Source organism: Fusarium keratoplasticum, chromosome 4 (genome assembly GCF_025433545.1).
Source record: "Fusarium keratoplasticum isolate Fu6.1 chromosome 4, whole genome shotgun sequence".
NCBI classification, from domain to species: Eukaryota; Fungi; Ascomycota; class Sordariomycetes; order Hypocreales; family Nectriaceae; genus Fusarium; species Fusarium keratoplasticum.
The window spans coordinates 4,062,496-4,088,152 of NC_070532.1; the positions used below are offsets into that span (position 1 = coordinate 4,062,496).

The window sequence follows — 25,657 nt, forward strand, 5'->3', positions numbered from 1 at the left end:
TGCATGTGCTCTAACCAAGGACCATCCTTATTGAGTCCTGACCGGCGTCCTTCCAGAGAAGTGGGTACCAGGTGTAGGTACCTCCAGTACGACCAGGTACAAGTCCCCGGTACCGGTACGTATCGCTCTTCCCTCTTTCCCGCCCGAGCACTGAGGCCCTGTCGACTTTTTACGGCCAGGAGAGCAGCAGCCGTTTCCTCCCTCAACCTCACCACCACAGCTTGGCGAATTTCTGTCTTCTTTCCTATCACCATCTCCGTCTTGTCTCGTTGTTTCTCATTGTTCTTGTGTCTTTTCCTTTTTCTTTCCTCTCCTCCCTTCCTCATCGCCATCACCGTCACTCTTCGCCATTTCGGCTTTCTCAGCCCCCTCGTCTGCACGCCTCGTGTCTCCCGGCTGCAGCTAAACTGCCGTGCCCCTTTCTCTCTCCCAAGTCGGCCGTCGCCCTCTCCGAACACCACAACACTTTTCTGGACGCCTTCGATCTCAGCCCTTTTCCGTTCTCTCGCCCCTCGTGAGCGCCTCGTTGCAGATATCGTCACTTCAGACTCTTCCTCCAGCGCATTTGCATTTGCCTCGCCATCTGCCCTTGCTCTTTCCAGATCCCCGTGACGACCTCCAACGAAAGGAGTCCTACCTTGCCTCCCTCGCCTTTGAACCCTCACCTCGCGAACGAATCCCGTAATACCTCCCTTTCTCATCTCGGCTGTCCCGTCTCCTCGTTCTATCGCCCCGAAACGACGACGATCTTCCCATGTTTCGCTACAACTAAGCCGAGATTCAAGTTGTCTAAGACGACTCTTGATCTTGCTCCCCGAACCTGCCTCTAGCAATCATATTGTAGCCGAGTCGAAATCTTGCCCACGGTAAAAGTGAGCTGTCCCTTTCGACACGATCACTCGTTTCGGTCTCGGGTCGCTGGCGTCCTAGTCCTCTCGTCTCTTTCAACGCTTCTCGTTTGTCACCAACAATAAATCAGAAAAAAAAGTAAGTCGACCGTGCGAGTCGGTTGGAGCTGTTGACGTTGGCAAATGCCTGATACCACTCATTGTTTCTTTGAGGCAAGCTCGATTTGGTGAACGAGTTGCCGCCTAAATTTGAGAACAGCCTGCTGACAACAATCTTTCAGTTGTATCTGTTTTGTCCTGTCCTGCACATAGATTGCGTCGCGAATCCACCACCAACCTATCATCAAACTCGAACCTGGACCGACGACAAGAATCCGTGCACGAGCTTCGTGGATACGATTGTTGTTGACGGCTCCTCGATTTAACGAGATTTGCCGACGCTAATTATGGCTGCGCTGGTTCAAACATATCCTCAGCAAACTGCAACGGTGACGATGCTCCAGACCCGACCGACTTCCGCTACAGGCATGATATCCTCCAACCAAGGCCAGAATGGCCACCAGTACGTGGGAACGCCGTCTCAAGCTCCCAGATACGGCGCTGCCGCCCCATCCGGATACCGTGGCAGCTCGGCTCCTGTCCAACAATACGCCTTCACGAGTACTCCGACTCTGAACCACGCCCAAGCCTGGCAGCAGCAACAGGGACAACCAGTCCGAAACCAAGTCTCCAATGCCAACTATGGCAACCGTGGGTTCAGTTCGTCAATGACAAACCTGCCCTACACGAATACCATGGGTGTTGGCCAAACGGGAGCACGCGACGATTCTGCTATCCCCCAAAGGAGAAATATCGTACCCGCTCCTCGACCTCACTCGGCCTTCCTTGCCGGACCTACCCAGCAGCCATATTCCCCTACTTCATCCAGCAAGGCCGCTCCCGATAGATACAGACGACCGTCGAATTCTCAACAGCAAAACCAGCACGGTCGCTCTCAAAGCACTACCCTTCCAGGAAACAACGGAATGCCTACAGCGGCGCAGCTTTACAACGGGCCGAACCCGCAACGCGCGGCCGTCCTCAACCGACCCAACAGCTTCTACAACGCTATGCCTGGCACATCTATGGATGACATGCAGTTGCCTCCGCAGTCGCCCCTGGATGACTCTAAGCGATCGCGGCGGCGTAGCATGCGGAGTGTTGAGTCGTCGGAGTCGTCGAGGGCTGTTGCGCAAGACAAGGTCAAGTCTGATACCCTCCGAGTCGTATCCAATCCCGCCGTGCATTCGCGCAACGGCAGCTCCGAGAGCATTGTTTCAAGCCGCAGCAGCCACTCGCGCCCATCATCGGTGAGTTGCTATTCCCGCCGCATTGCCCAATCAGATCGGCAGTGTGATGGTCGTATGCTAACAGGGATTCATATGCAGTCTGCCAACCGCAATGTCTCGGCCCCCACTGGAAACCCCTCTTCCCTGGCATCGAACGAAAGCACATCTAAGCAGGATCACGCCAAGTTGGTTAATATCCCACCTCGAGGCTCATCTTCCGATGCCATCAAGCGCACAACCAATCCCTCCCCTCTCTCCAGGCCTGCCACCATGGCCAACGATGTCGCTGACGACCCTGCACCGTCCAACGCAGCAGCTAACCACGCGGCAAGCGCGGGTAACCTAGAAACGCCAGCGGCTAGGCAGCTCGCGGCTATTAACCAGAAAGGGCGCAAGTCCAAGAGCAAGACATCTAGGCTGCGTCGCGCCTTCTCGTTTGGAAGCGCGGCCGATTTCCGCAAGGCTGCTGGACCTGATGGCGAAAGCGCCGACAAGACGGAACCCTCCAAGCTGCACAAGGATCCCACCTCGGATGAAGCCTACGATGCTGAACAAGCCCGCATCGCCGAGGCGCAAGAAGCGGCAGGCCTTGGTCACAGCATTTATGGCGGTAGATTCTTTGGCGGTTCGACAGATAACCTTTCCATATCATCCACGGCCTCCTCGGCTTCCATCATGATCCGGAAGATGGGCCGGGGCATGAAGAAGAGTGGCCGGTCGCTGGTGGGACTTTTCCGACCCAAGTCAGTGATTGGAGTCGCACCTGCGGATGGACCTATTCCCGAGGCCAGCCAGGCCGCCGTATCAATGATCACTGTCGAGGCGGAGACGCAGCGAGTCAACGTTACTGCCGACCCCAAGCCGACAGATGGCTTCCCCCATCTGGAGCGCAACTCGATCGACACAAACCTGGGTGCTGAGATCGCTGAGCGCCTGGGAAGCTCGGGCACGGACAACTCCAACTCGCGCAAGAGCATTGTCGGCAGCGATAGAGAACGCGCGGAAGTGCTGGCCGCAGTCCGCAAGGGAATCTTGAAGCGTATGTCAAAGTCTATTGGTGATGAGTCGACTCTAGCTAACCCTTAGTAACAGGACCAGGCTCTTCAAGCCCTTCTACCCGGCCAGCTGACACTTCTCCTGGCCTGGACCTCCCCAGTGTCCCGGCCATTAATGACTCACCTAACTCCAGTGCCCCCAGCACACCCAATGATGAGTCGCAAGGTCACCGTCGAACCGGCTCGATCGCTATTGGCAGCGAGGATTACTTCATGACTGCCCTTCGGCTGCGCCAGGACACTAAGAGCGCGCCTGGCACTCCTCATGGATCAGCCAAGCGCAACGCGACCTTCTCCCCTCGCCTGGTCTTTTACGACACCTGGCCTAGCCAGGAGTACGACCGACGTGGCGAGATTGCGACATGCAACCGGTTGACACCCATGCTGGCGCAGCAAATCAAGGAGGAGCTTAATACCTTCAAGATGGTGAGTTTGATGCGGTATCAAATGGAGATGGCAGAGGCTAACAAGATATTCAGGAGATGGAAGTTCACGAAAACTCAAAGATCTACACGCACTTTTTCTGATGATGGCAATGGCAATCAATGTCCACCACACAACACAGAGCTACGGCTGCTTCTAGCAGTGTTCTGTTTCCTTTGATCGATGCCGGGCCGCGAGACCCGGAATCTTGTATTGCAACCATAGTACCTACCGTTTGGGCGTTTGGGACAGCATAGTAAGGTGTCAAGGGCGTTCAACTCTAACCACTCTCTACATGTCATGTGGGATTTAGACCAAAGAGTCATACATTTCTTTAATCTTTCTTTTCTCAGTTTCCTTTTTCATGTTGCGATGGAGCAAAGCAGAGCATAGCAAAGCAGAGAGCCCGCCCAAGTCCCTAGCTGAGGGTGACGGGCATGGATTTATGGGACTTTGCAGTAGCGGAGCTGGAGCGAGATTTGGAGGTGACGTGGCTAGGGGCCAGCAGTGGCTGTTACTGCTGCTGAGAGCCAGTAGATGGGATGTTGAGCCAGGAAACGACGGCGCCACTTGTTACAGAACACGACATCCCCAGTCGTCAGTCTCTATGTGGACTTGACGAGGAAAACTGGGGTGGGTGGAACAAGATGGAGGGTCGTGTTTCTCTGGAGTGAAAACAATGAACGAGGCAATGACTTGCCGTGAATTTTCTAGCTACTTAGTTTTTCGGTACGTACGTATGTAGGTGCTTGTCTTGGCGATGGAAGGATGGATGTCTATAGCTGGAACTAGTAAATAAGCATGAAAGCTGTTTTAGTTCGAGATTGCATGGATCATTGTTGAAGCCTCAGTGAATGGTTAATTATATGGGCGTTGCCTATGAGACGGACGAGGCGCGTCAAGAGATGGGTTTAATTAATGAGTGCGGTCGATCTGAGTGTGAGCGGCAGCCCGGGGGGGCTGTCTCAGATTATGAATTGTAGTAAGCAATCAAAGTTGAGCTGAGAAGGGGAGTTGAGTTGGAGATGAGATGGTGACGGGACGGTACGTACACCAAGGGTCCACGTTCACGAGCAAGTATCGGTACATGTACCTGTACAAGTAGACATTGTGCCTCGACGAGGCTGAAGCTAAGCCGACTTTGGGCTTGTTTCTGGTGTGGGGAAGGCTGAAGGCTGAACGCGGGGCTTGCCTTGCGGCTTCCATGCCTCGGCGGGTGGGCCTCGTCGCGTGCCCCGCGCTCAGCCACAGTAGGACTGACAGCCTCGCGGTCCCCCACCTTGAAGCTCCGGAAAGTGGGTGCAGAGTGTGACGAGCGCCAAGCCAAGGAAGGGACTTCGAACTTTTTTTTTTCTCTCTCAAACAATCCCTGTTGAACCTTGTGGGCTACACAACAACGACGGCCGAGAGCACGCTTTGCGACAAACGACTTTACGACATCCTGGAGAGATTGTTGCGGCGAGTCTGGCTCCGGAAGACTAATACTCCGGGGCCTGTGTCTGCTTATACCTCGAGGCATCATCATCATAATCATCCCGCCTTGCGAAGAATATCCACCATGACGACCGGAGACGACCAGAGCCCCGCGGGGCAACACCGCCCAGCTAAGCTGCATGGCAGGGCATTCTACGAGAGCATTGGCAGCCCCAAGTTTATCGTTGCGCCCATGGTGGACCAGTCCGAATTTGTATGTATCTTGCTTTCTTTCTTAATCCTTCTCGGTGCTGCCATTGCTGACTCTTTCTTAATAGGCGTGGCGCATGCTTACCAGATCCTTCCTCTCCCCAACCGAGCAGTCCAGCCTCCTCGCCTACACGCCCATGCTGCACGCCCGCCTCTTCTCGCAGGACGAAAAGTACCGCCAAGCACACTTCCAGGCTGTCCGCCCAAACGCTGACCCCTGGCTTGACGGGAACCCCTCCATCGATCGGCCGCTGTTTGTCCAGTTCTGCGCCAACGACCCGGACGCCCTCCTCGCTGCCGCCAAGCAGGTCGCGCCCTATTGCGACGCCGTTGATCTCAACCTTGGATGTCCTCAGGGCATTGCGCGCAAGGGAAAGTATGGCGCTTTCCTTCAGGAGGATCAGGATCTCATCTTCCGCCTGATCAATATTTTGCACAAGGAGCTGCCTGTGCCTGTTACGGCCAAGATTCGCATCCTGGAGACTGAGGAACAGACGTTGGCGTATGCGCAGAATGTGCTCAAGGCGGGCGCGTCCATCCTGACTGTGCATGGTCGGCGGAGAGAGCAAAAGGGTCACTTGACAGGCCTGGCCGAGTGGAAGATGATCAAGTTCTTGCGCGACAGCCTGCCAAAGGAGACAGTCATTTTTGCCAATGGAAATATCCTTCAGGAGGGCGATATCGAGCGATGTCTCGAGGCTACAGGGGCGGACGGTATCATGAGCGCTGAGGGTAACCTCAGTGATCCGGCCATCTTTTCGAAGCCGCCACCTGTGGGCGAGGAGGGACGGGAATATTGGAGGGGTAAGGACGGCAAGGGTGGATACAGAGTTGACGCCGTTATGAGGCGGTACATGAACATCCTCCACGAGCACGCCTTAGGAGGCAAAGCCCCTGAACGTAGACCGCTCTTTATGCCCGGCGACGACACAACATGGATGACGGAGAGTCAGGCTGAGGATGACGAGCCAGCGCCCAAGAGGCGCAAGAAGGAGGGCGGCGGTGGAAAGAAGGGCGAGCAGGGACCAAACATGTCGGCCATGCAGCCCCATCTCTTCCACCTCTTGCGGCACTTTGTCTCCAAGCACACCGACGTGCGGGACATGCTGGCCAAGAGCCGGGCGGGTGACATGGATGCCTACGAGCGAGTGCTAGCGGCCGTGGAGCTCAAGGTGGCCGAGGGCCTGCTCGAGTACGAGCGCACCAACGGCGAGAATGTGGCAGATCCCACGCCGCTGGCCGAGGGCGAGGTGGATCCCCCAGAGGAGGAGAGTTCGGTAGGCACACAACGCCGATGCCGGCGGCCGTGGTGGGTGGTACAGCCCATCATCCGGCCACTGCCCAATGAGGCGCTCAAGAAGGGAGCTATCACGTTGAGTAAGAAGGAGAAAGGAAAGGCCAAGGAGAAGAAAGAGGAGGAGAAGGGCAAGCAAGAGGATATCAAGGCTAGGGATAAGGCTGTTGCTGGATGACATGATGGACGATACCCACTAATTGGGATGGGGTAGACGGCGTATGAGGGTATGAAGGTTGGCTACTTAGAGTACAAAAGACTAGACAGGTTTATTGTCATACATATCCATATCCCAACCTCCAGCTTGTCACCACCAACCAACCAATCGTGTTGCTCAGACTATGCCCATGTCGCCTTGCCTCCTTGCCTGTCAACCAATTACTTGGCCACGGCCTTCTTCTTTCCTCGAGATCCGTGTCCATGGGACTGGCCACCCATCTTGCGGAGCAGCATGTTGAGCAAGCCACCTGCTTGGGTATGCTCCTGGGGGAAAGTCCATTTGGTCTTTGCCGTGAATTGTCTCAAATCCTGCACGCTCTTGAACACCTCGACAGATTCACCAGTTCTGGGACTCTGAACAAGGGCTACGAGGTTGACGTAAGCTCCCCGGACAACCTGTTGCATGTTAGTATTGTGAGTTGTGATGAGCTCGACAAGTTTACGAACCCTGTGAGCCTCCTTCAGCGTCTTTGGAGCAGACAGTCCCATTGCTTGACACAGCTTTCCCCAGTTCTCCAGGTTACTCTCATCAGTTCCGTGGACGTAGTCGAACTCTTCCACCAAGGCGTCGCGGAAGTCGTTCTTGACTTGAGCTTTCTTAGGGCCCTGCCACTTGAAGTGCTGACCCATGCGAACAAACTCGTCCCACAGGGGCTTGTCCCGCACGTAGTCGAATTCGGGATACTTTGCGAAGAAAAGATCAATCGGAGAGTCTTCCTCTTTCTTGGAAGAGTCTCCCTTCTCAGAGGAGTCGTCCTCTTTCTTCGGGGGATCAGGATCGACCGTGCCGTTGGGTGGAGGCAGAGTGTCGGGGAGCAGGTGGGAGTACCTGCAGTTGTCTCCGTAGCGACACCGTCCAGATTCTTGAAAGAGACGGCAAACAGTTTGAACCTGCTGCTGCTCCTTCTTCTTCCCTGCCTTCTTCTTTTTAGACTTGCTCTTAGTCTTGCTGGCCTCGCCGTTGCTTGCCTCAGCGGCACTGGCTTGCACCTCATCGAGGGGGGCCACATCTGGTTGTGGGCCATCTTCTGCAGGATGCTCTGGGACCCCGAGCGCAGAATTCAACAGGGAGAGACGGGAACCCTGCAGAGAAGCAAGTTGTTCCTCTGGATCCGCAACAGTGGCAAGATTGCGAGGTCGACGTGATGATGATGGCTGGGTGGGTGGAATGACTGTAAAGCCGAAGGAGGTAAGAAGGGTGGTCATGGTACCAGCAAGGGTTGGAACTTTCACTGGCTTGACGCTCCAGGCCGGATGGTCTAGAGGTATCTCTTCAGGAGAGGAAGTGCCAGGGGGATAGCTCTGCTCCTGGTCAGTTTGTGCGGATTTCCCAGGGATGGGCCATGGGCGTCATCTCACCTGGGGAGCATTGACCAAATCTTCATCTCCATGATGATCGCCTCCAACGTTGGGATCCGGGACCGCCATGATCAAGTTGAGAGAATTTGGGCGATTATCGAAGATGGATGAGTCAAGATTTTGGAGGGAAGAGAAAGAGGGGGAGGAAGGAAAGTATGGTGAAGCGGAGGTGAATGCGTGGATCCTAAGGCTTAGGATACTGATAGCAACCTGCACTCTAAGGCATTTCAACGAAAAAAAAAAAGCAAGTGGGGATCAGTTTGAGAGGTCTTAGGTATCTTGAGTAAACCAAGTTGATTCATGCCATGGTTTGTCATGTTGGGGATCAAGAGATACAGCAGAGTGTCACACGATGAGGGTCAAGGACGTGACCATAATGATAAACCACCACCAGTTCATTTGACCTACCGCAGAAAACTGCCCAACCACGATACCAATGCTCCAACCATTCCAACAGCTCCAACGACTGTCATTCCCAGACCCGTCAATCCAAAGACATCGCTCACGATAGCCATGCCGTAACCGCCTGCCCCTGCGCTCTGGAGGATAGCAAACGGGCTTCCGGCTGCTACATTTCCAATGGAGCTATGAATCAAGGCGGCAAACGAGCCTATGGTGTTCCATTAGCACATTAACGTACAGTTTCGGGACAAGAGGAGCTGCAGACCTCCAATGACACCGCCCTCAAAGCCCATGAAGCCCAGTGCAAGACTTGCAGTCTGAACTGGCGCGAATAGTAGTGCTAGTCCAGTAGATGAAAAGGCAGAGGCTGCCGGTATAGACAATGTTGATGCCATGGTTGGTCACGTATTAATGGAGGTGGTCTGACCTAGTATTCCTGTGGGCTTGGACACCAGCTGCACAAGAACCTGGGTCAAGTAGAGAAAGAATTTTAAGAGGACATTTCATGCTAAATATCTAGGTAGTGCATCGCTATGTACAAGTGTCAATTGCCTGTCTATAGCTTGTTTGCTCCACCAAACACCAGGGACTGAACAACTACAGATGGTAGGAAACTGCTTGTGTTGTACTACAGGCTCGTCACCAAAGAAACACAAAAAAGACCTTTTGTATGGTGACCTGATCGTCCATACTGTATTGACATGGATCTCTCATAGAGTCTGCGGTAGTATCATTGTGTCGGCTTGCCCCTGAATACCGAACAGACTGGAGACGATTGATTGATCAATCAAGTGAAGTATCTCCAAAACGCTGCCGCACTAGCCACAGAGGCATATCCCAAAGCGACGATATTGTTCAAGATAGCGGTAGCATAGCCGCCCATTGCGGCGCTCTGGAAGAAAGCAAAAAAGCTCCCAGCACTGACATTTCCTATCAGACTCTGGATCCACGCGGCAAGAGACCCTAGGAGAGTTTATTAGCATAGAGAAGATACGTGGGACGGGAAAAGGCCATATTAAGGGGAACATACCTGCATGGACACCGGCACTCGTAAATCCAAAGATGTTCAAGACAGCCTGGTTGAAGAGCCCAGCAGCCGACAGAAAGGGGCTCGCAAGAAACGAAAAGAATGGCAGCATGTTGGGCCTAGTTCTGGTGTGTCGTCGATAGAGTGATGTTATGGTGTTCTCCAAAAGGCGAAGTCTATTCTGGGAAAAGGAAAACAGGGAAGAAGGAGAGTTGGACACTATATATTGCTCAGCCGGGTCAACTACCTGTTTACCTCTTTGCCTGACGCCTTCACTGCAGATAATGGTTGGATGCATGAAGCCAAATTAATCAAGACAAAGCCAACAAACAAGAAGGGGCATATTATAGAAAAGGTGTCTGATATTTCTTTGCTCTCAAAGAGCCGATCCGCACAAGATGTCTACAACATCCACAATGGCCCATACAAAGATCAAGTGGCTCCTTTGCCACGTCTATGTCTCCAACTGGCTCTTATGTATATCGTCGAAAGTCTCAAAAGAGATAAAATGGTGCGGCTCGCGAAGAGAGGCGTCACAAGTGCGGTTTGTTGTCGTCCTTGCCTTCATCGCCAACCTCTCCACTCTCCTTCTCTTTGGACTGCTTTTCATCTCCCTCATCAGTCTCGCTCTCTTCACCGTCTTTGTCTCCTTTCTTCTCTTTATCCGCTTTCTTTCCTCTAAAGGAGGCAGCAAAGCTACCGCCAGCGCCCAGAGCAGCTGCACCTTGGACGGCTCCATATACGGCAGACACACCGTAACCGCCAGCGCCGGCACTCTGAAGGGTTGCGAATAGACTGGGGGCAACGACACTTCCGATGCCGCTCTGAGCACCAGCGGCAAGAGAACCTGGAAGAACTATTAGCAAGCCTGCACTAAATCCATGCACTATCCCGACAAAAGGTTCCAACGGACCTCCAACGATGCCATTCGCACCGAAACCTGCGAGGCCGAGAGCTGGAGCAGCCACTAAAGCTGGAACCGCGCACACAAGAAGTCCAGCGCCTACTGCGGCGGCAGCCTTGGGATTATCCTTTGCATGCTGTGTGGCCTTCCCTGCGGCCTAGGCAAGCCTCATCGTCAGCACATAACCGCAAGAATGTATAACGACCAATACGCACCTGAGCCAAAGCTGTCTTTACTTTATCAGCCATAGCGCTAGTTTCTCTCAAGAGTTGATGCAAGTGGTGAAAGTCTGATTAAGGTCAAAGGTGAGAGAGTGAGGGTTGCAGGAAAGCCTTGGTGGCGATGCAGTTTCATGTGGGAGGCCGACCAGGCCAACACCAAACATTTGACCCAACCACAGGCCAGCGAACCCCGGTGAATGCTTACAAGTCACAGCAAGGTTTCAGTGACGAGTTATTACGTGAGCCTTGAATTGAGTGTCAAGGCGAATGATTGCCAAGTCGACAGGTTTTGCTTCACTTGCTCAAAGATGGAGTCAAGACAAACACCAAGTTGTTGGCAAAGGCGAGTCACGGGTAGCATCACAATTGGAACTTCAACAGAACTCAATTCGATAACTTTTCGACCAGACCAGCTGGTAGATACGATTCCCGCTCAGACTCGATACCAAACTACCTAAGCCAAAGAGGATAGAAACCCGGCCACCTTGGCCACCCCAACTGCTTCCTTGCTCATGGTGATGCTCTGAAGAAAGGCGAAAACACTTCCTGCCGGGACATCACCAATCGTGCTTTGCCAAAAAGCGGCAATCGAGCCTAGGGAGGTTCATCAGCATGTTAAGCGCGGGATTCAATTCAGGTGCATACCTGTTAGTGGTCCGATGGGTGTAAAACCAACCGAGTTGAGGGCGGGCAGGATGGACTCCATATTCTTGTCAAGTTATCGTTGATGACTCCAAAAAGAGGTTGGGGAATTGCGTGTAAGAAACTGTTACTCTTGGTATGTAGAGGAGGAAAGGGATGGGTAGAAAGGGGTGGATTGCTCGGTATAATATAGGAGGCGAGCTCCTAGTTCTTGCGATACTCATGTCATCAGTTTGTCAGACTTGAAAGATTGGACGCACGTTCATATCTAATCCAACCATGGAGAACGGGCACACACAATGATACGGCTCGTCATGGATCTTACGCAGAGATCTAGAGCTGAAAACGGCACATCGACGAGTCAGTATATAGGTGGCGACGCAGGGCAATGTCTGGATGAGAGTAGGATCTCAATCCAACTGATACAACAGACCTAGTTTCCATGAAAAGTGCTTCAGGGGCATGCTCAGGAATTCTATGAGGATAAAGTGTGTTGATATTTTCCTATGCCTAACCGCATTTCTTCACTGTATCGGCACCCTTCCTATAGCCGACTCTCCCCTGTGGAATACAATAACCAAGGCACGGTTGATGACCCCTTTGACAACAACACAACCGCTCCAATCCATGGTCTCAAGCCCGTAGGAAATTCCAATCACCAAAGTTCCCAAGTAATCCAGCCCGGTAACCGGAGTGTTGGCTGTGACCCTACAACCACCACATTGTGCTGGATTTCTTTGTCGTCTCGAGCACATGAATGAGCAACTCAGTTCCGTGCTAGAAAATGAGGACTATCGCCAAGCGGGCATGGGACTCAGAGTTATTCCCAGAAGGCTCAGTTCGAAGGTGAGAGCGCTGAGCACCAAAAGGATGCTAAAGGATAGGGCGGCGAGAAGAATGGTCATTAGGCAGATGTTGACGAAGTGCGCTGCAAGAACCTTGGTTGTGGGCATCATGGTGTATGCTGCCGCGGTATCGAAGAGTTGGAAGTGCACCGCCATGGTAGATTCGTTATGTGGGATTGTGGTATCAATATCAGTGTCTTGGTGTGAGTTGTGAGTAGCGGGAAGAGCTGGGGAGTGAAGGATGATAGATTATATACCCATCATGATGTCTTTCACTGCTCTTTTGCCATTGAGGTTTGACTCTATCTGCAAAGGTAGACAAAGACTCCAGGCTGCCAATACGCTGCTGGCATTAGGAAAATGACTTATCGCACAAATGTGGATAGCCCTGCCCCTGAACCCTTTATCAGCAAGAACATGACAAAGATACCAACTTGCCATGGTACTGAGTTCTTTGAAGACATGCTTTACCTCGTAGGCACTGTCACCAACATCTCTCCAAAGATACAACTAAGGAAACACGTCACCCTTGCATCTCGATAAACATCTAATGAGAGGGGAACAGAAGATGAGAGAGCCTACGTAAGAGGTTAGCAATGTGATCTTGTAGGAACTAGAGTTCAACAATGAAGTGGATAGGGCGGCACGTGGTGCAATCCCCCTCCATACTTCAGCAAACTTCGTATCGAAGAAGGCCTTTGTTGATGACGGCAAAAGCATATTCGGGTTCGGGATTGATTCTTTCTTGGGCGGGGAGCCTTACTTGGGCGTGGCATCGTAAATCCAAAGGATGAGGTCGACAATGGCAGAGCCCATAGGAGACAGAATCTCGGAGAAATATGCAGCTCCTGATGTATCATGTTAGGCCGATATTTCGGAGAGCGGCAGACAAACTCACCACCCATGGTGGAGTAAAACCACATGGTCGTGAGGCCCAGCAGAAAGCGGGACGTTGTTGGAAAAGACGAACTCGCTAGAAAGACGAGGCCGAGGCTGAAGCAGATGATGAAAGTCTCAAATTCCATGTTGGCCGTGTTTTCCAATCACAAGTTGGCGGGCAGTTCAAAAAAGTCGTAGGTGTGGTCGTCGCTTGTTCCTGCAAGATGCGCATTCAACGATGTCAAGTATCACAGATGCTGCTCGTAAGTTTAGGCAGAAAGGTCTGAAGTGAAGCAAAGTAAAAACACACAGGCGGATATCTCAAGGTGGATAAGGCAGCTCTCACGTGGCACAAGTAGAAGCATCATCATAAGGACCGATTCGCGATGTTAAAGTCACTGCCCGGACGGGAACTTGACACTGACCAGGCAACTACAGTCACTGTAAATCATTGAAAGAGATTTCATCATAACTTCATTATCAGAGCACCATGTGCTACTGCACTTGTCATCCCTTCATCCTTTCATATCGAGCTTGAGGATACCCCTTAGAGTTGAAAGCCTAAAAGCAGTCCACATCCCATCCATCGTAGCTCATCGTCCTCCTCAGATATCCACACATCTCCATCTCAAACGTGTCGAGAGTTGTTCAAGCCCAGTCGCATGGCATGCAAACTCCCTGAAGATCGCAGCAGAAGTCAACAGGGCCGGCGGAGGGCAGGGTAGTAGCAGCGCCAAACGTCTCATAAGATCGGAGAGTCTCGCTCAATCGGAGGACCAGCGTCATGTTACATAAAAGGATGCAGCCGAGGGTAGCTCGGGACACAATCGAATGCGGGTCGGCGTCTGTTTATCTGTCAGAACAAAGACTGTAGGTAAGCAAAGGGAAACTCACTGTCAGGGTCGTAAAAGGCGTCAAGGAACTCCTGGAAGATCTCTCCCCACATGGTGAGCTTGATGGGGAGTCCGATGATGGTGTTTTTGACACAACCCCAGACGCAGCGGAAACCTTTGGTTGTGTCGGTGAGATCCATGATGCCGCAGTTGACGAGGTGCTCAGAACTGGTGGTGATGGTGTATCAGTGTGGTTCAGTGTTGTTGACTTGCTGGAACCTCAACCAGGTGAGCTTGTGAGAGATGAAGAGAAGGGTTGAGAGACCACAGATCATAGAGATATTTATATCTAGTACTTTCTGAAGCATTCGTCTTCTTTCATCTGTTTATCGAAATGCCACAATTGGCGTTGCAAACGCATCTATAGATCCAGTGAGAACGCCCAGTCGTAACTCTCCATTCGGATTTCAACGAACGTAGCATAATAAAACCTGACTGTTTGAATAGTATCATATTGCCCAACGAAATATGTTTATCTCTCGTTGTATTGCTGTATTTAAACTGCACAATGCATGCAGGATCCGGCATGAACCCGTTAACACCACGAACCGCAGCAAACGCCCAGACGATGCCGTCCAACGCATCATCTAAAATGGGCGGAGCGAATCGGCCTTTTTGGGGGGTTGTTCAGGTTCGTAGATGCCCTCACGTCTAGTTTACGGCCGTTCTGTCATAGTCGATGGGATCATAGAACCATCAGGGATCAGGGTGAAGGTCAATTCCGCCCCTTTTCTGACACCAAAGAACCAGGTCAAGACGGGCACTTCAGGATTACAGTATTACATTTACAATCAGTGCTAGAGGCCGAAGAATAACTTTCAAGTTACATTTCAGAGTTCCTATATCTTACGCAAGACTCTCTTAAACAGATCTTCTAAAGGTCACAAAGCCAAGCGATCAATAAAAACGATACGAAACGAAAATGGGCCAGAAGCTTTCAATTTTGGTAGTCCCGCTGATGATACAACTCCCCAAAGCAGCCCAAGTCAACTAACTACATGTTATCCATTAAGATTTGCTTCCCATCGTCTCTCATCCCCTTCCGCCTTTTCAACTTCCCCGCCGTCCTCGCTTCACAGGCGGCGGCGACCTAGATACACTATCGCTATATCGTCTCCTCTTGGCGGGTACAGGACTAGCGGGTCGGTTGCCTCCACGTCGTGGCGGGCTGGGCGACCGCGATTGTGAGTCTCGGCCACCCCCGTTGCGCACCGGTGGCGGCGACCTGCTCTCTTGCTTGGCCCTCCTTGGCGGCGGAGAGCGGGAATCGTACGAAGGCGATCGACTATATTGCCTTGGCCTGTCCCGCGCTCCGTCGCTCACAGAGGAGCTGTTGCGCCGGTTGGAGCCTGGACCGGCGTTTCCGCGCGGCCGTCCTCGGCGTGGTGGGCTACCAGAGAATGACCTCTGCCGCTTTCTGGCAGCAGGGGGAGACGCCCGCTTGTTCACGGGAGAAGGGGATCGATCTTGCGAATCACGCGATCGACTTCGCCTGTCACGAGGAGGCGGTGAGGGTGACCGACCTTCTGAGGCGTAAGAATCTCTTCGGCCACGAGCTTGGCGTGGAGGAGGAGAGCGTGACCGGCTGCGAGACGAGTATGAATCGCTGCGTGCTCGACCACGTCCACCACGAGGCGCCGGAGATCGTGAGCGGCTCTCACTAGTATACCGCCGACCTCGACGAGGGGGGCTCGCAGAGTAAGACTGGCTACGTCCACGTCCTCTTGCAGACACAGACCTTGTGTAGGATCTTGACCGCGACGAGCTGTATGAGCGTCCGCGGCCCCTCCGCTCAGGAGTCCGAGAAGTCGAACGGCCCCGGTCAGCGACCCGACGAGGTGTCCGCGATCGTGACCGAGATCTCGAGTAGGACGAACCAGTATAGGATGAGTAACTCGAAACCGAATCCGAGTCTGAGTCGGCGGCAGGAGGAGCGGGTAGAGCTGGCTTGGGCATGTTCTGAAGGTGTGTTCGCATCTCCTCGGTGAGAGCACCCATTCCAATACTCGTAAAGTAGTTGATGGAGAATCTAATGTTGCGAGGGTTTTCCTGGGGGAAGAGACCTTCCAAGTTGGGCCTCAAGGTCTCGTCCGTCATACGTGCCCTGAGCTTGGGCATACCCATCTCCTCCGCGATGAACTGAAACAGGATCTTGATAAAGATACGACTGCTCGACGTCGTTTCGTCCTCGTTGAGGTGGATGACGGACAGGCAGTGCCAGCCAAGGGCGTCTGACGCAAACATGTGACCAAAAAGCATGGCGATGTTACGGAGCTTGTTGTTCTCGTAACGGTGGATGGTCTCGTAGTACTTGGCAAAAGCCTGCTCAAACAAGTCGCACCAAAGTCGGTTGATCTTGGCGAAGCGCTCGCCAATCATTCCAAAGAACTTGGTGTATGTCTTTTCTTGTGAGCAGCACTCAACGATCATCGAGGGTAGCTCGGGCTCCTGTCCTGCTGGAAGGTTGATCTTCATGAGCTTGTGAACGGCTTCCTCGGGGTCGGCGCTGGACATAATGGTGAGGTAAATCGTCCTGCGCAGGTTGACCAGGTCGGCATTGGACTGATCCTTGATCTCCATGGCCTTGGTCTTTTCATCCTCCTCTTCCTCGGACGAACTGTCGTACTCGTCATCGTCATCATCCTCGTCATCGCTTCCTTCGCCCAAGATCTCGGCCTTGAGCTTCTTGTACGCCTCTTCGTGCTCCTCCCATTCTGAGTCAAACTTGAAGATGTTGAGTCCGTCCTGCACGTCAATCTCGCCTTCCAGTTCGACCCTGTGAGTAATCTGATCCTCCTCTTCAACCAAATCCAGCTCCTCCTTGACGGCAGGGTTGTCCTTGAACTTGTCCTTGCGCACCTGAAACAGGACCTCGATCATGTACTGCGTTCGCTTGTCGATATCGGCCTCGTGCAAAATGTTTCTGAACTGGTCGAAAACGGCCATGGAAATAGACGGCTGCATATCCTCCAGGTACTGTCCAACTTCACGGCAGAAGCCAACCGCAATCTCCACACTGTCGTCGGTAGGTTTGTGAAGAAGCAAAAGCAAGATCTGGCCAGCGAGCATCTCGTGTTGAACCTGTTGATTGATGAGGTGGGCGAGGAAGGTGGTCGAGGAGAGGCAGACGGCCTTGTCGTTGCGCTTGAAGCCCTTGCGGAACTGCATAACCAGTCGGCGGATCAGCAGCTCACCAACCTGGGGCAGCTTCGTGTTGACAATGGCAGCCATGGCGGCATAGATGGGCGTAAACGGCAAACTGGCCGCCTGGGCCTTCATGATGGATCGGCAAAACAGACCTCGGCCGCGGACCAGGTTTTCGCCAAACAGCTCGGGGACGATGTGCTTGATGTTTGCCGTGTTGACCTTGTTGATCAAACCATTGATACTCTTCTTGAGCGCCTCCCACGCCATGCGCTGGTACTCCTTGCTCGTCTTGTCCGTGATCTGGGCCTGCAGCGCGCGCAGTCTCGCGGGGGGAATGTAGGTACCGCCGGATCGCATCGTCAACAGCTTCTCGTACTCGGCCTTTGCAGCAGCCTGCTTCTCCTCCTCCGTGCGTACGGGTACCGGCTCGCGGGCTCGTGAGGGTGATGGCGACCGCGGCGCCCTCGCAGGACGGTACGAGTCGCCATCGCGCTTGTCGCTTCGGTCGCCGCGGTCGCGCTCGCGACGGGGGATATCGACCTCGGCGGACGCCATCATCGATAGAGTCGCAGTCGCGGCGGTTTTGATGTCGTGGATATCGCTGCTCCTAGAGTTGATGGCGTTGCGGAGACAGACAAGGCGAAAGTTCCTCAACGACCAAGATGGATGTCGTTGGTGACTTTGAGCCTGAGGCTGGGAGGCTGCAGCGCGACCAGAGACCAACCAGGAAAAAAAAGTTGACGCACAGGCTGGCGAGGCTGTCAAGCCACATTATCTGTGGCTGAGCTGTGGCGCTTGCTCCACTCAATTCGAAGCACCACCCATCGTCACCTCCTGAGTCGCGTCCTGAATTTTGGCCAGGCTGGACTTCTCGAAAGGTACATCCCGCCCCGTGCCACTTCCACCTCTCATCCCAGCACCGGCTCAGGCTTCAACGACAGACGTTCTTTAAACTTCTTTTCTCCCTTCTTCTTTCCAGACCAACTACGCTCGCTCGCCTTGCGCATCTATTACAATGGTCAGTCGCTACATTGCCTCTTGGTTTACACGCTGTCCCCTTTACGCGCCTCATACCATCGATCCTTGAACCCATCTCTTCGACGACCCCTCGCTTTTTCAAGTTGTCGCTCGACTAACTCGATCTCGAATTTGCAGTTGGACAAAATCGTCGGTCTCGCCATGCTCGTGGCCGCTTCTGTCGTCTTCCTTTACTACACCATCTGGACCCTGCTCATGGTGAGTCTTGCCCCTCGCTACCTCGACCCTCCTGGTCTCGATTTGCGCGCATGCGTGTATACTAACAACCCTCACAGCCCTTTGTCGATGACGACCACGTGCTTCAGAACTTCTTCCCTCCCCGCGTTTGGGCCATCCGCATCCCCGTCATCATCATTCTTCTCGGCGGCGCCGTCGTGGGCTCTTTCCTCGGCATGGTCATGATCCGGAGCAACAAAAAGAAGGCCGCCAAGGCCAAGGCTGCTGCCAAGAAGACGAACTAGACGATCAAGACGTCGATAGATATACCTTGTAATTATTCATTGTGGCATCTCGGGGCGATGTTCTCTCTGCCTGAGTAGTCCACCATCTAATCATGCCATGGGACCTTGCGGCTGAAGACGAAAGGTCCCGCGTGTCCTTGTATTGACACAGAAAAAGAGAGCAATGCAGAGAAATGGGTATCTAATGTGTTTCTATTTCTTCAGGCCTTAGGGCCTGCTATACAAATGCTGTGATAACGAGTGTCTTTCGTATTACCAATGTGTCCAACAGACCAGAATCAGACAACTCCAGTAATCCAGACCGTGAGTGAGGTTGAATTCAGACATCCCCTGCTACACCCATGTCGACACCTTTGCTGTCTGTCGACAAAGCTCAAGCAACGGAATACTACCCCATAGCATGCATAAAAAATAGCAAAGCCAAGCAGTCCGTATCTTAAGCCTCAGGTTGTCGTGCTACCAACAAGACCTAGACTCTCTGATCAGCAAAATCGAGGACCTCACAGTCATCCTCAAAGAAGCCATCCTCCCCGGGGCCCGCGCCCTGAGCTCCACGGCGTCTCCTTGTTGTCACCACAATCTGCTCCTCATCACCATACTGCATCACACGCTCCATGGCCGACTGGGGAAGGCCAAGGTGGTCATCCAGGTCGCCGTACTCCTCTTCGGCAACTGACGGCAAACCCAAGTCCAGTCGCACCACGGGAAGATCCTGCCCAAAGGCCCAAGCAGCGGTGCTTGAAGCCCCGCGAGATGAACCTGATTCCACGGGTTGCCCCTTCTTCTTCTTTTTCTTTGATGCATTCTCTTCTAGATTCGTCTCGGCTAGAATGGCAGACACTGCTTCCAGTTGATCTGCTGCGCCTCGCCGATATTCGCACAGGGTTACCCGCCGATCGGTGTGGAAGGGTTGGTAAGGTGCGCTTGATTCTATCTCGGCCTGAGGGATCGAAGATTCCATGTTATGGTCTGCGGAAACCGCACGAGGTCGAGGGTTGAGTGTCAATGTGTTCCCCGCGTCCATTTCACGATCCGAAAGATCGAGGATCTCCTCTTGAGCGCCCAGGTCGACCATTTGTCGCACAGCCGGAGCAACGAGATCATTAGGCAAGGCCGGCACATTGTAGTCGTGATATCTGCTGGCGCGTGTCACTCTGCTACCAGCCTGTACGCTGGACCGACGAGTCCGACAGGAGAACGCCCGCATAAGGCCGCCTCCAACCACGTAGAGTCCGTGATGCTTCCGGCTCCTGATCCAGGTCACACAGGATGCCGCTGGAAAGGTCGAGCTTGGTGGCAAGGATACACGGTTTTCTCCCGTCTGTCGAAGTTGGTTGATCGCAGTTCCCGTCTTTCCAAGGGAAGAGCTAATGCTGGCAGCAATCACCCTTCCTCCCATGGCCGCAGAATCCTTGAGAGTATTGCTAGTAACGCCAGGTACATTGGCGCTGCTACGACGGGGCCGGCCCACGAAAGGCTTCGCAGCTTGGTAGGCCGCACCAAAGGCGCCTGTAGCCAACGAAACGGCGGTATTAGTCTGGTCTGGTGTAGCAGTGCCGCTCTCAGGAGCCGCTTTGCGACGGCGCGGAGCGGGCCACATGAATGCGCTCGACGGCATATCGAGAAGATGAACAGTGCCACGTTCTGTCACCATGGCTAGCCGCTCGCCCTGCGCCTGTGTCCAAGCAACGTCGACGATCCGTGCGACAGTCATGCGAGAGAACTGGGCGATCTGACGGACCTGGGGCCCTGTGCTCGTGTTTGGCGTAACCGATGCCTGGAGGGGGGACGATCTGGTATGTTGGATACGCAAGAGGTCCCAAACCGTCTGAACATCTCCCTTGCTGCTGGCCGTAAACAGAGACAAGGAAGATGGCGAGAAGGAAAGATAACTGCATCCCAATGGTGTCGAGAACGTAACAATTGGGTGAATTGAGGACGAAGTAGAGAGCGATCCAGCGTCAATGATAGACACCAGCCCAGGCTCCTTGGCTACGGCCTGGCCAGCGGAACCATGGGTGGGCGGGAACTGGCTGGGGTCCCCATGGGGAGACCGAGTTCCAGCCCAGTGTTGAGGCGGAGAGCGAGCCTGTTGCGGCTGTAGCTGAGGGCTTGACGACTTATTCCAGTACGAGTTCCAAGCCTGCCGCCCTTGCTGGCCAACCCATTTAGCACCCTGGATCAGCTCCTGGGTCGTCTCCCGCATAATCTTGTTGACGACACTGTCTGATATGGGCAGATCAACCGATGCAGATATCGTCGGAAGTTGAGGCGAGGTGACACTGGAGAGTCCAGGTGCCTTGCCAAAAATTGGCAGTGGCACATGAGCTCCAAGCAAGACCTGAGATGATGGGTTCGATGGACAGTAAGCGATCCATCGTCCATTGACGGCCAGAATCGGGGTTTGCGGGTTTGGTCGAGGGGTTGCGGACGAAGCACGCGACTTATCGGCCTCCTCTGGCACCTCACTACGATGGCTCTGCTGGAGACTGGTCCATATCTTGCCGACGCATGTAAAGATGTGGCCATTCTGTTCCTCCAACAGTTGCCAATACACCCAGCATTCACCAGTGACGCCCGAACAGACTACAAGTGTTCCTGAGTCTGCTCTAATCGTGAAGGAGCCACTAGGCGGGGGAGGTCTAAAGATGGGATTTGTGACGGAAATCTCGGGGTTGATGTGAATCTTGGGCGCCTGGAGAAGCACATCGACAGGTTGGTTCGTCTTGAGGGAGTAGATTTCGACGGAAGTCTGATATGCATCGATAGGCTTGCGTCCTTGAAATCCATCCTGATGAGCGAAAACTGACCGCGGGCTCGTCGTTCCGTCGGGTCTAGGGCTCGCATTCTCATCCTGAGTCGATAATCCAGCCGAGCTTGAGGGCAATACAGGACCATGAAGGACCACCGCCACAAGAGGGAAAAGCGACTCCGAATCGTTGCCCAGAGTCCATGGAAGAATCTTGGCATGGCGGACACCTCCACGCAGCCCCTTTAAACTTGTCACAGGCTCGAGGCCTCTCTTGCTAACGGCGTAGACATCGAGACCACCTTCATAGCCCGCAATAACAACGTTACTAGGGCTAGCAGGGAAACCGGAGCATTCCGGAAGCTTGTCAAAGCCAAAGAAGTAACCACGTTCACCTGCTTTCATACCCGAACGGGATTCCATATTGAGATCGATATCCGGGGCACCATAGAAATGCGGTTGGGGCTGATGAGGGAGTGGAGGCTGGCCTCCCATCCTCGAGCCAGCGAAAGGAGAGTTGACAGAACCACGACGATAATGCGCACCCGGTGGGGGAGTCTCGGGCGGCTGATACTGAGCATCCATCTGAAAACTCAAGGGTCGTCGACCATGACTTGGAGGAGACAGAGATGCAGGAGAAGGGCTCATGTAAGGTCGCTGGGCAGCCCATCCGTGATGCAGTCGACCGGGGTCCTCATAAGAAGATGGCTGAGTAGGAGGTGAATCGCCCATGATACTGATGAGGTTGCCTGGGGAGCCGGCCATGCCGCTCCTCATCCATTCATTATTCATACTCGGTGCTGTACTTGCAGATACTGGAGTGGTGGACAAAGCAGCCAGCATAGGGGAGACAGCAGGGTTGACATTGTCAGGGCCGGAAGAAGGCTGGATTTCGGGGGTATCGGCCGGGGGCGTGGAAGCGACCGAGGTGGAGGAGCTCTTGCTTTTGTTGCTGGCAGCGCTGTTGGAGTTGGTATTGTTGGTGCTGCCGTTGTCCTTGCCGCTGTTGTTGATGTTGCTACATGCAACGGGTCAGCCAGGTACTTATTATGATAAGAGGCAAGTCATGCGGACAAGGGAGGACTCACGCGAACTTTCCAGCTGTTTGCTTTGTCACGGCCGCGGCAATGCCGCCACTTTCTTTGGCATGTTTCCTGTCCTTCTTGGAGGCTGGAGAAAGAGTCATGGTCAGCTCCTCTGGCAAGCAGAAGGCAGCGGGTTGCAGGACGGGAGTCAAGGACCAGGCGCGGTCCAGGGGCGGGATAGGCGATAGGTAGTAGAGGTGGTAGGCGGAATGAGGGGGGACATAGAGGTACAAACATACAAGGCATTCAACTGATTTGGAGAAGCGTCGGAGCAGTTTCCTGCCCCTAAAGCGTTCGCGTTTCCGCAGAACGTGGTTGCCAAAAAGGAGGCGTCAAATCGATTTACTCAAACAGAGTCGAGGTGACGCCGGCACTTGGCTAGATTCAAAGTCTGTGTGCTGTGTCGCGTCGAGGATCAGAGGCAATGACGCCAGAGGGAGCCAGCAGTGAGTGACTGCGACTCGCACAGATCGAGGGGTCGATTAACTGTAACAGCAGGGGAAGTACCGCTGCAGTCAGGTCGGGTCAGTGCAGTGAGTGATTGCGAATGAGAGCAAGGGCGGGGTGCGGGTGCGGGAGTTTGTTGGGCAGCGGCGTAGGCCAGCTTCGTCGCTTCAGTCTATAATATTGGATAGAAAAAAGAAGGAAATAGAGGAACCAAAGATCGTTTCGAGTTGGGAATAAAGAAAATCGTCATGCGCTTGTTTGATGCTTTATCGTAGAGTCATGGAAGAGTATGGAAATGAAAGAAGAGAGAAGGAGTCGGTTGACTTGGACCTGGAACTGAAGACATGGGAGTCACCCCGAGACGCATGGCATGGCCGTGCCATGGTCCATGGATCCATGGTGTAAGGCAGCCCGGAGCTATGGACATTCATCCACCCATCCACCATCCATTCATTCATTCATCCCACCCTCCCGCGGCCATTGACACCTCATCCAGTGACGCGGGGTCTTGGTCCACTGAGGGGAGAGCGCTACGGGGGGTGTCGGGGAGCCAAGCAGGGGACCACATGCCCTGGGCTGTAAATAGCGAACCTGAACCCGCCCGAGGTTGTTCTAGCGCCGGGCGGTTTTGGATGGGTGGAGGCTGGCTGAGGTTGTACACGATAAGGGACCTGGCAGGCAGAGGTACCTCCCGTCATCACCAGCCCCCGCGGGAAGTGATAAGGCAAGGCCGGGTACATATCAGAGCCAGCCGGATCTGCGTGGCTCATCCTGTCAGGCACGCCGAACCGCTGCATTCTAGCTCAACAGAAGGTTCCGACTTTCCTCTTTGGCACCGCTGGCTAACCATCGGTGATTAACACAGCACAGTCAGGTCAGACTGGCTCAGCAGGCGGTAAGGGCGCATGGCTCTGGACCTCTGGTCAGCTCCAGTTCCAGCTCCCGCGGTGCGAGTCTCGGGACAGGGCCGGCCGACGCGGGGGGTTCATGCGCTGAAGGATGGGTACGAATCCGGCCTTCCCTAGGGAGCCTGGCCGAAGCGGCGGGCATGATGAACCACGTCGCAGGCTATCATGCCCAGTTACGCGCCCGGTTCATAACAGGTTTCCGGGTCTGGAGTGTTAAAGGCAGAGCTTGGTGATGACGACGTTCCTTGATCCAACAAGTGGAAGAAGACACCAACTTGAATGCCACTTCGAATCGGGCAAGTACGCAATAGTCATCACAGTCATCAAGTCATCAATGATCCGCCATCATTCCCCCCAGACGTCCAGGCTGCACCATCCACCATCTACCATCCATCCGACCCAATCCAAGCCACATGATTCTACGCCGTGACCGCGGGTCAGGTGAGCCCTGCCATCTACGCCATCAACCTTGCTGTGCCTCTCATCTCCAGGGGGCGATATCCCAGATGAGTAGATCGTGGGAGGCCGCGGGTTCGTCTGCGCCGGAGCAGAAGGCGGGCAGCGTGGGAAAGCAAGGGACGATGAACTCTGGAGCGCCCCAGAAACGTTGCGACGATGCCATGTTGACGACATGACGCCCCCGGGTGTGCTGCTAGCCTTTTTCATCTGGCCCTGCTCGGGACTTGTCGATTCCCCTGCCAGAGCTTTCCGTTAATCGGCGTGCTGATCCGGGGCTTTGCCATTCGACCACGGGCGATACGCATCGGCAATGGGCTTTCACAAGTCCCCAACCCCATCCCCGCATTTCTCCCACGGGACTGCCATGACGTATCAGGTTGGACAGGTTTCTCAACAGAGGCGCTGGGCTTGGGAGCTTGGAATACCATCAAAGTTGATCAACCCAGACTATGCACAATTTCAACTGCTCCGAGTTCATAAAAGGTGTCCGCCTATTCGTTCTGCACCCAGGCTCGATACTGCGCAAACTTCCACTGACCCTGGACCCTCCTTACCACCGCATGCGCCGACCAACCAGCCTCAATAGTTCTCCCATCTCGCGTCAAGAAGCTCGCTTCTCCGAGCAGCATACACTCACGCTCCGATGCGTCCGATCCAGTGAACTTCCCAGGGAATACTTTGAGCACCGTGTGCTTACGCTCTTGGATATGCGCCCACATCCGAGTGCGGAAGTCTGGGATCTCTGTGTATTCGCCTGTCAGCTCAACATCTCAACAGTTTGTCGGACTGGCTTCACATGATAGTCGACCCGACAGAGACCAGTTGACTAACCTTCAGACCCCTGCGCCTTGTCGGCGCCAATCTGTACGTTCGCATCGTCCGTGAATGAGTCGACCCATAGCTGATTCTCCTCATGGTTATCAGAGAAGCGATAGAAACTCGTCACGAAGTCTTGGAGCTCTTGATCATCCCAATCATCCTCCTTTGCGTATTGGGGTATGTATCTTTCAGGTATGTTCTTTGCCATTGTGAATTTGTTGCGAGTTTGTTTTCTGACAAATCGAGCGAGAAGAGAGAGCAGCTTGGCTACTCCGCCCGCCAGACTCCTCACTTATAAATACGGATATACGGAGTTCAACAGCTAGCATGATGCAATTGCTTTCCACCACAGGTGGGTTGCAGCAGATCGTGATCCAGCTAACGAAAGTTACCGCCAGTGTTTCTTTCTGGAATGAAGCGTGGCGGTCCGCCATGCATTAACTCTATCCCCACAGGGCTTAGGTTTTCATGTGTTCCTGAGCCTTGGAAGCCTTGGAAGCCTCAGATTCTACACAACTTGTT

At 53.8% G+C, this 25,657-nt stretch overlaps 9 protein-coding genes across 9 annotated transcripts; 3 read left to right on the forward strand and 6 right to left on the reverse strand.

The window, feature by feature from the left end:
* Nucleotides 1-1,294: 1,294 nt before the first annotated feature.
* Nucleotides 1,295-3,758, forward strand: NCS57_00628900 (uncharacterized protein; the record flags this gene model as incomplete). The annotated part of the gene is made up of 4 exons (XM_053056181.1): nucleotides 1,295-2,197; nucleotides 2,276-3,215; nucleotides 3,269-3,657; nucleotides 3,711-3,758. 4 exons carry the CDS (start codon nucleotides 1,295-1,297, stop codon nucleotides 3,756-3,758), a joined length of 2,280 nt encoding a protein of 759 aa, XP_052915136.1.
* A 1,454-nt stretch (nucleotides 3,759-5,212) lies between these two features.
* NCS57_00629000 (TRNA-dihydrouridine(47) synthase [NAD(P)(+)]) lies at nucleotides 5,213-6,809 on the forward strand (the record flags this gene model as incomplete). Its single annotated transcript, XM_053056182.1, has 2 exons — nucleotides 5,213-5,341; nucleotides 5,406-6,809. 2 exons carry the CDS (start codon nucleotides 5,213-5,215, stop codon nucleotides 6,807-6,809), a joined length of 1,533 nt encoding a protein of 510 aa, XP_052915137.1.
* Nucleotides 6,810-7,009: 200 nt separating this feature from the next.
* Nucleotides 7,010-8,278, reverse strand: NCS57_00629100 (C3H1-type domain-containing protein; the record flags this gene model as incomplete). The annotated part of the gene is made up of 3 exons (XM_053056183.1): nucleotides 7,010-7,246; nucleotides 7,298-8,152; nucleotides 8,210-8,278. 3 exons carry the CDS (start codon nucleotides 8,276-8,278, stop codon nucleotides 7,010-7,012), a joined length of 1,161 nt encoding a protein of 386 aa, XP_052915138.1.
* A 335-nt stretch (nucleotides 8,279-8,613) lies between these two features.
* NCS57_00629200 (uncharacterized protein) lies at nucleotides 8,614-9,006 on the reverse strand (the record flags this gene model as incomplete). Its single annotated transcript, XM_053056184.1, has 2 exons — nucleotides 8,614-8,819; nucleotides 8,850-9,006. The coding sequence occupies 2 exons, from the start codon at nucleotides 9,004-9,006 to the stop codon at nucleotides 8,614-8,616; spliced, it is 363 nt and encodes a 120-aa protein (XP_052915139.1).
* A 1,165-nt stretch (nucleotides 9,007-10,171) lies between these two features.
* NCS57_00629300 (uncharacterized protein) lies at nucleotides 10,172-10,790 on the reverse strand (the record flags this gene model as incomplete). Its single annotated transcript, XM_053056185.1, has 3 exons — nucleotides 10,172-10,485; nucleotides 10,552-10,699; nucleotides 10,758-10,790. 3 exons carry the CDS (start codon nucleotides 10,788-10,790, stop codon nucleotides 10,172-10,174), a joined length of 495 nt encoding a protein of 164 aa, XP_052915140.1.
* A 4,677-nt stretch (nucleotides 10,791-15,467) lies between these two features.
* On the reverse strand, nucleotides 15,468-17,724 carry NCS57_00629400 (Pre-mRNA-splicing factor cwc22; the record flags this gene model as incomplete). The annotated part of the gene is made up of 2 exons (XM_053056186.1): nucleotides 15,468-15,787; nucleotides 15,900-17,724. 2 exons carry the CDS (start codon nucleotides 17,722-17,724, stop codon nucleotides 15,468-15,470), a joined length of 2,145 nt encoding a protein of 714 aa, XP_052915141.1.
* Nucleotides 17,725-18,168: 444 nt separating this feature from the next.
* On the forward strand, nucleotides 18,169-18,668 carry NCS57_00629500 (Dolichol phosphate-mannose biosynthesis regulatory protein; the record flags this gene model as incomplete). Its single annotated transcript, XM_053056187.1, has 2 exons — nucleotides 18,169-18,405; nucleotides 18,483-18,668. Exons 1-2 carry the CDS (start codon nucleotides 18,349-18,351, stop codon nucleotides 18,666-18,668), a joined length of 243 nt encoding a protein of 80 aa, XP_052915142.1. The 5' UTR covers nucleotides 18,169-18,348.
* A 469-nt stretch (nucleotides 18,669-19,137) lies between these two features.
* Nucleotides 19,138-22,603, reverse strand: NCS57_00629600 (uncharacterized protein; the record flags this gene model as incomplete). Its single annotated transcript, XM_053056188.1, has 2 exons — nucleotides 19,138-22,435; nucleotides 22,506-22,603. The coding sequence occupies 2 exons, from the start codon at nucleotides 22,601-22,603 to the stop codon at nucleotides 19,138-19,140; spliced, it is 3,396 nt and encodes a 1,131-aa protein (XP_052915143.1).
* Nucleotides 22,604-24,807: 2,204 nt separating this feature from the next.
* NCS57_00629700 (uncharacterized protein) lies at nucleotides 24,808-25,343 on the reverse strand (the record flags this gene model as incomplete). Its single annotated transcript, XM_053056189.1, has 2 exons — nucleotides 24,808-25,058; nucleotides 25,148-25,343. 2 exons carry the CDS (start codon nucleotides 25,341-25,343, stop codon nucleotides 24,808-24,810), a joined length of 447 nt encoding a protein of 148 aa, XP_052915144.1.
* Between the last annotated feature and the right edge of the window lie 314 nt (nucleotides 25,344-25,657).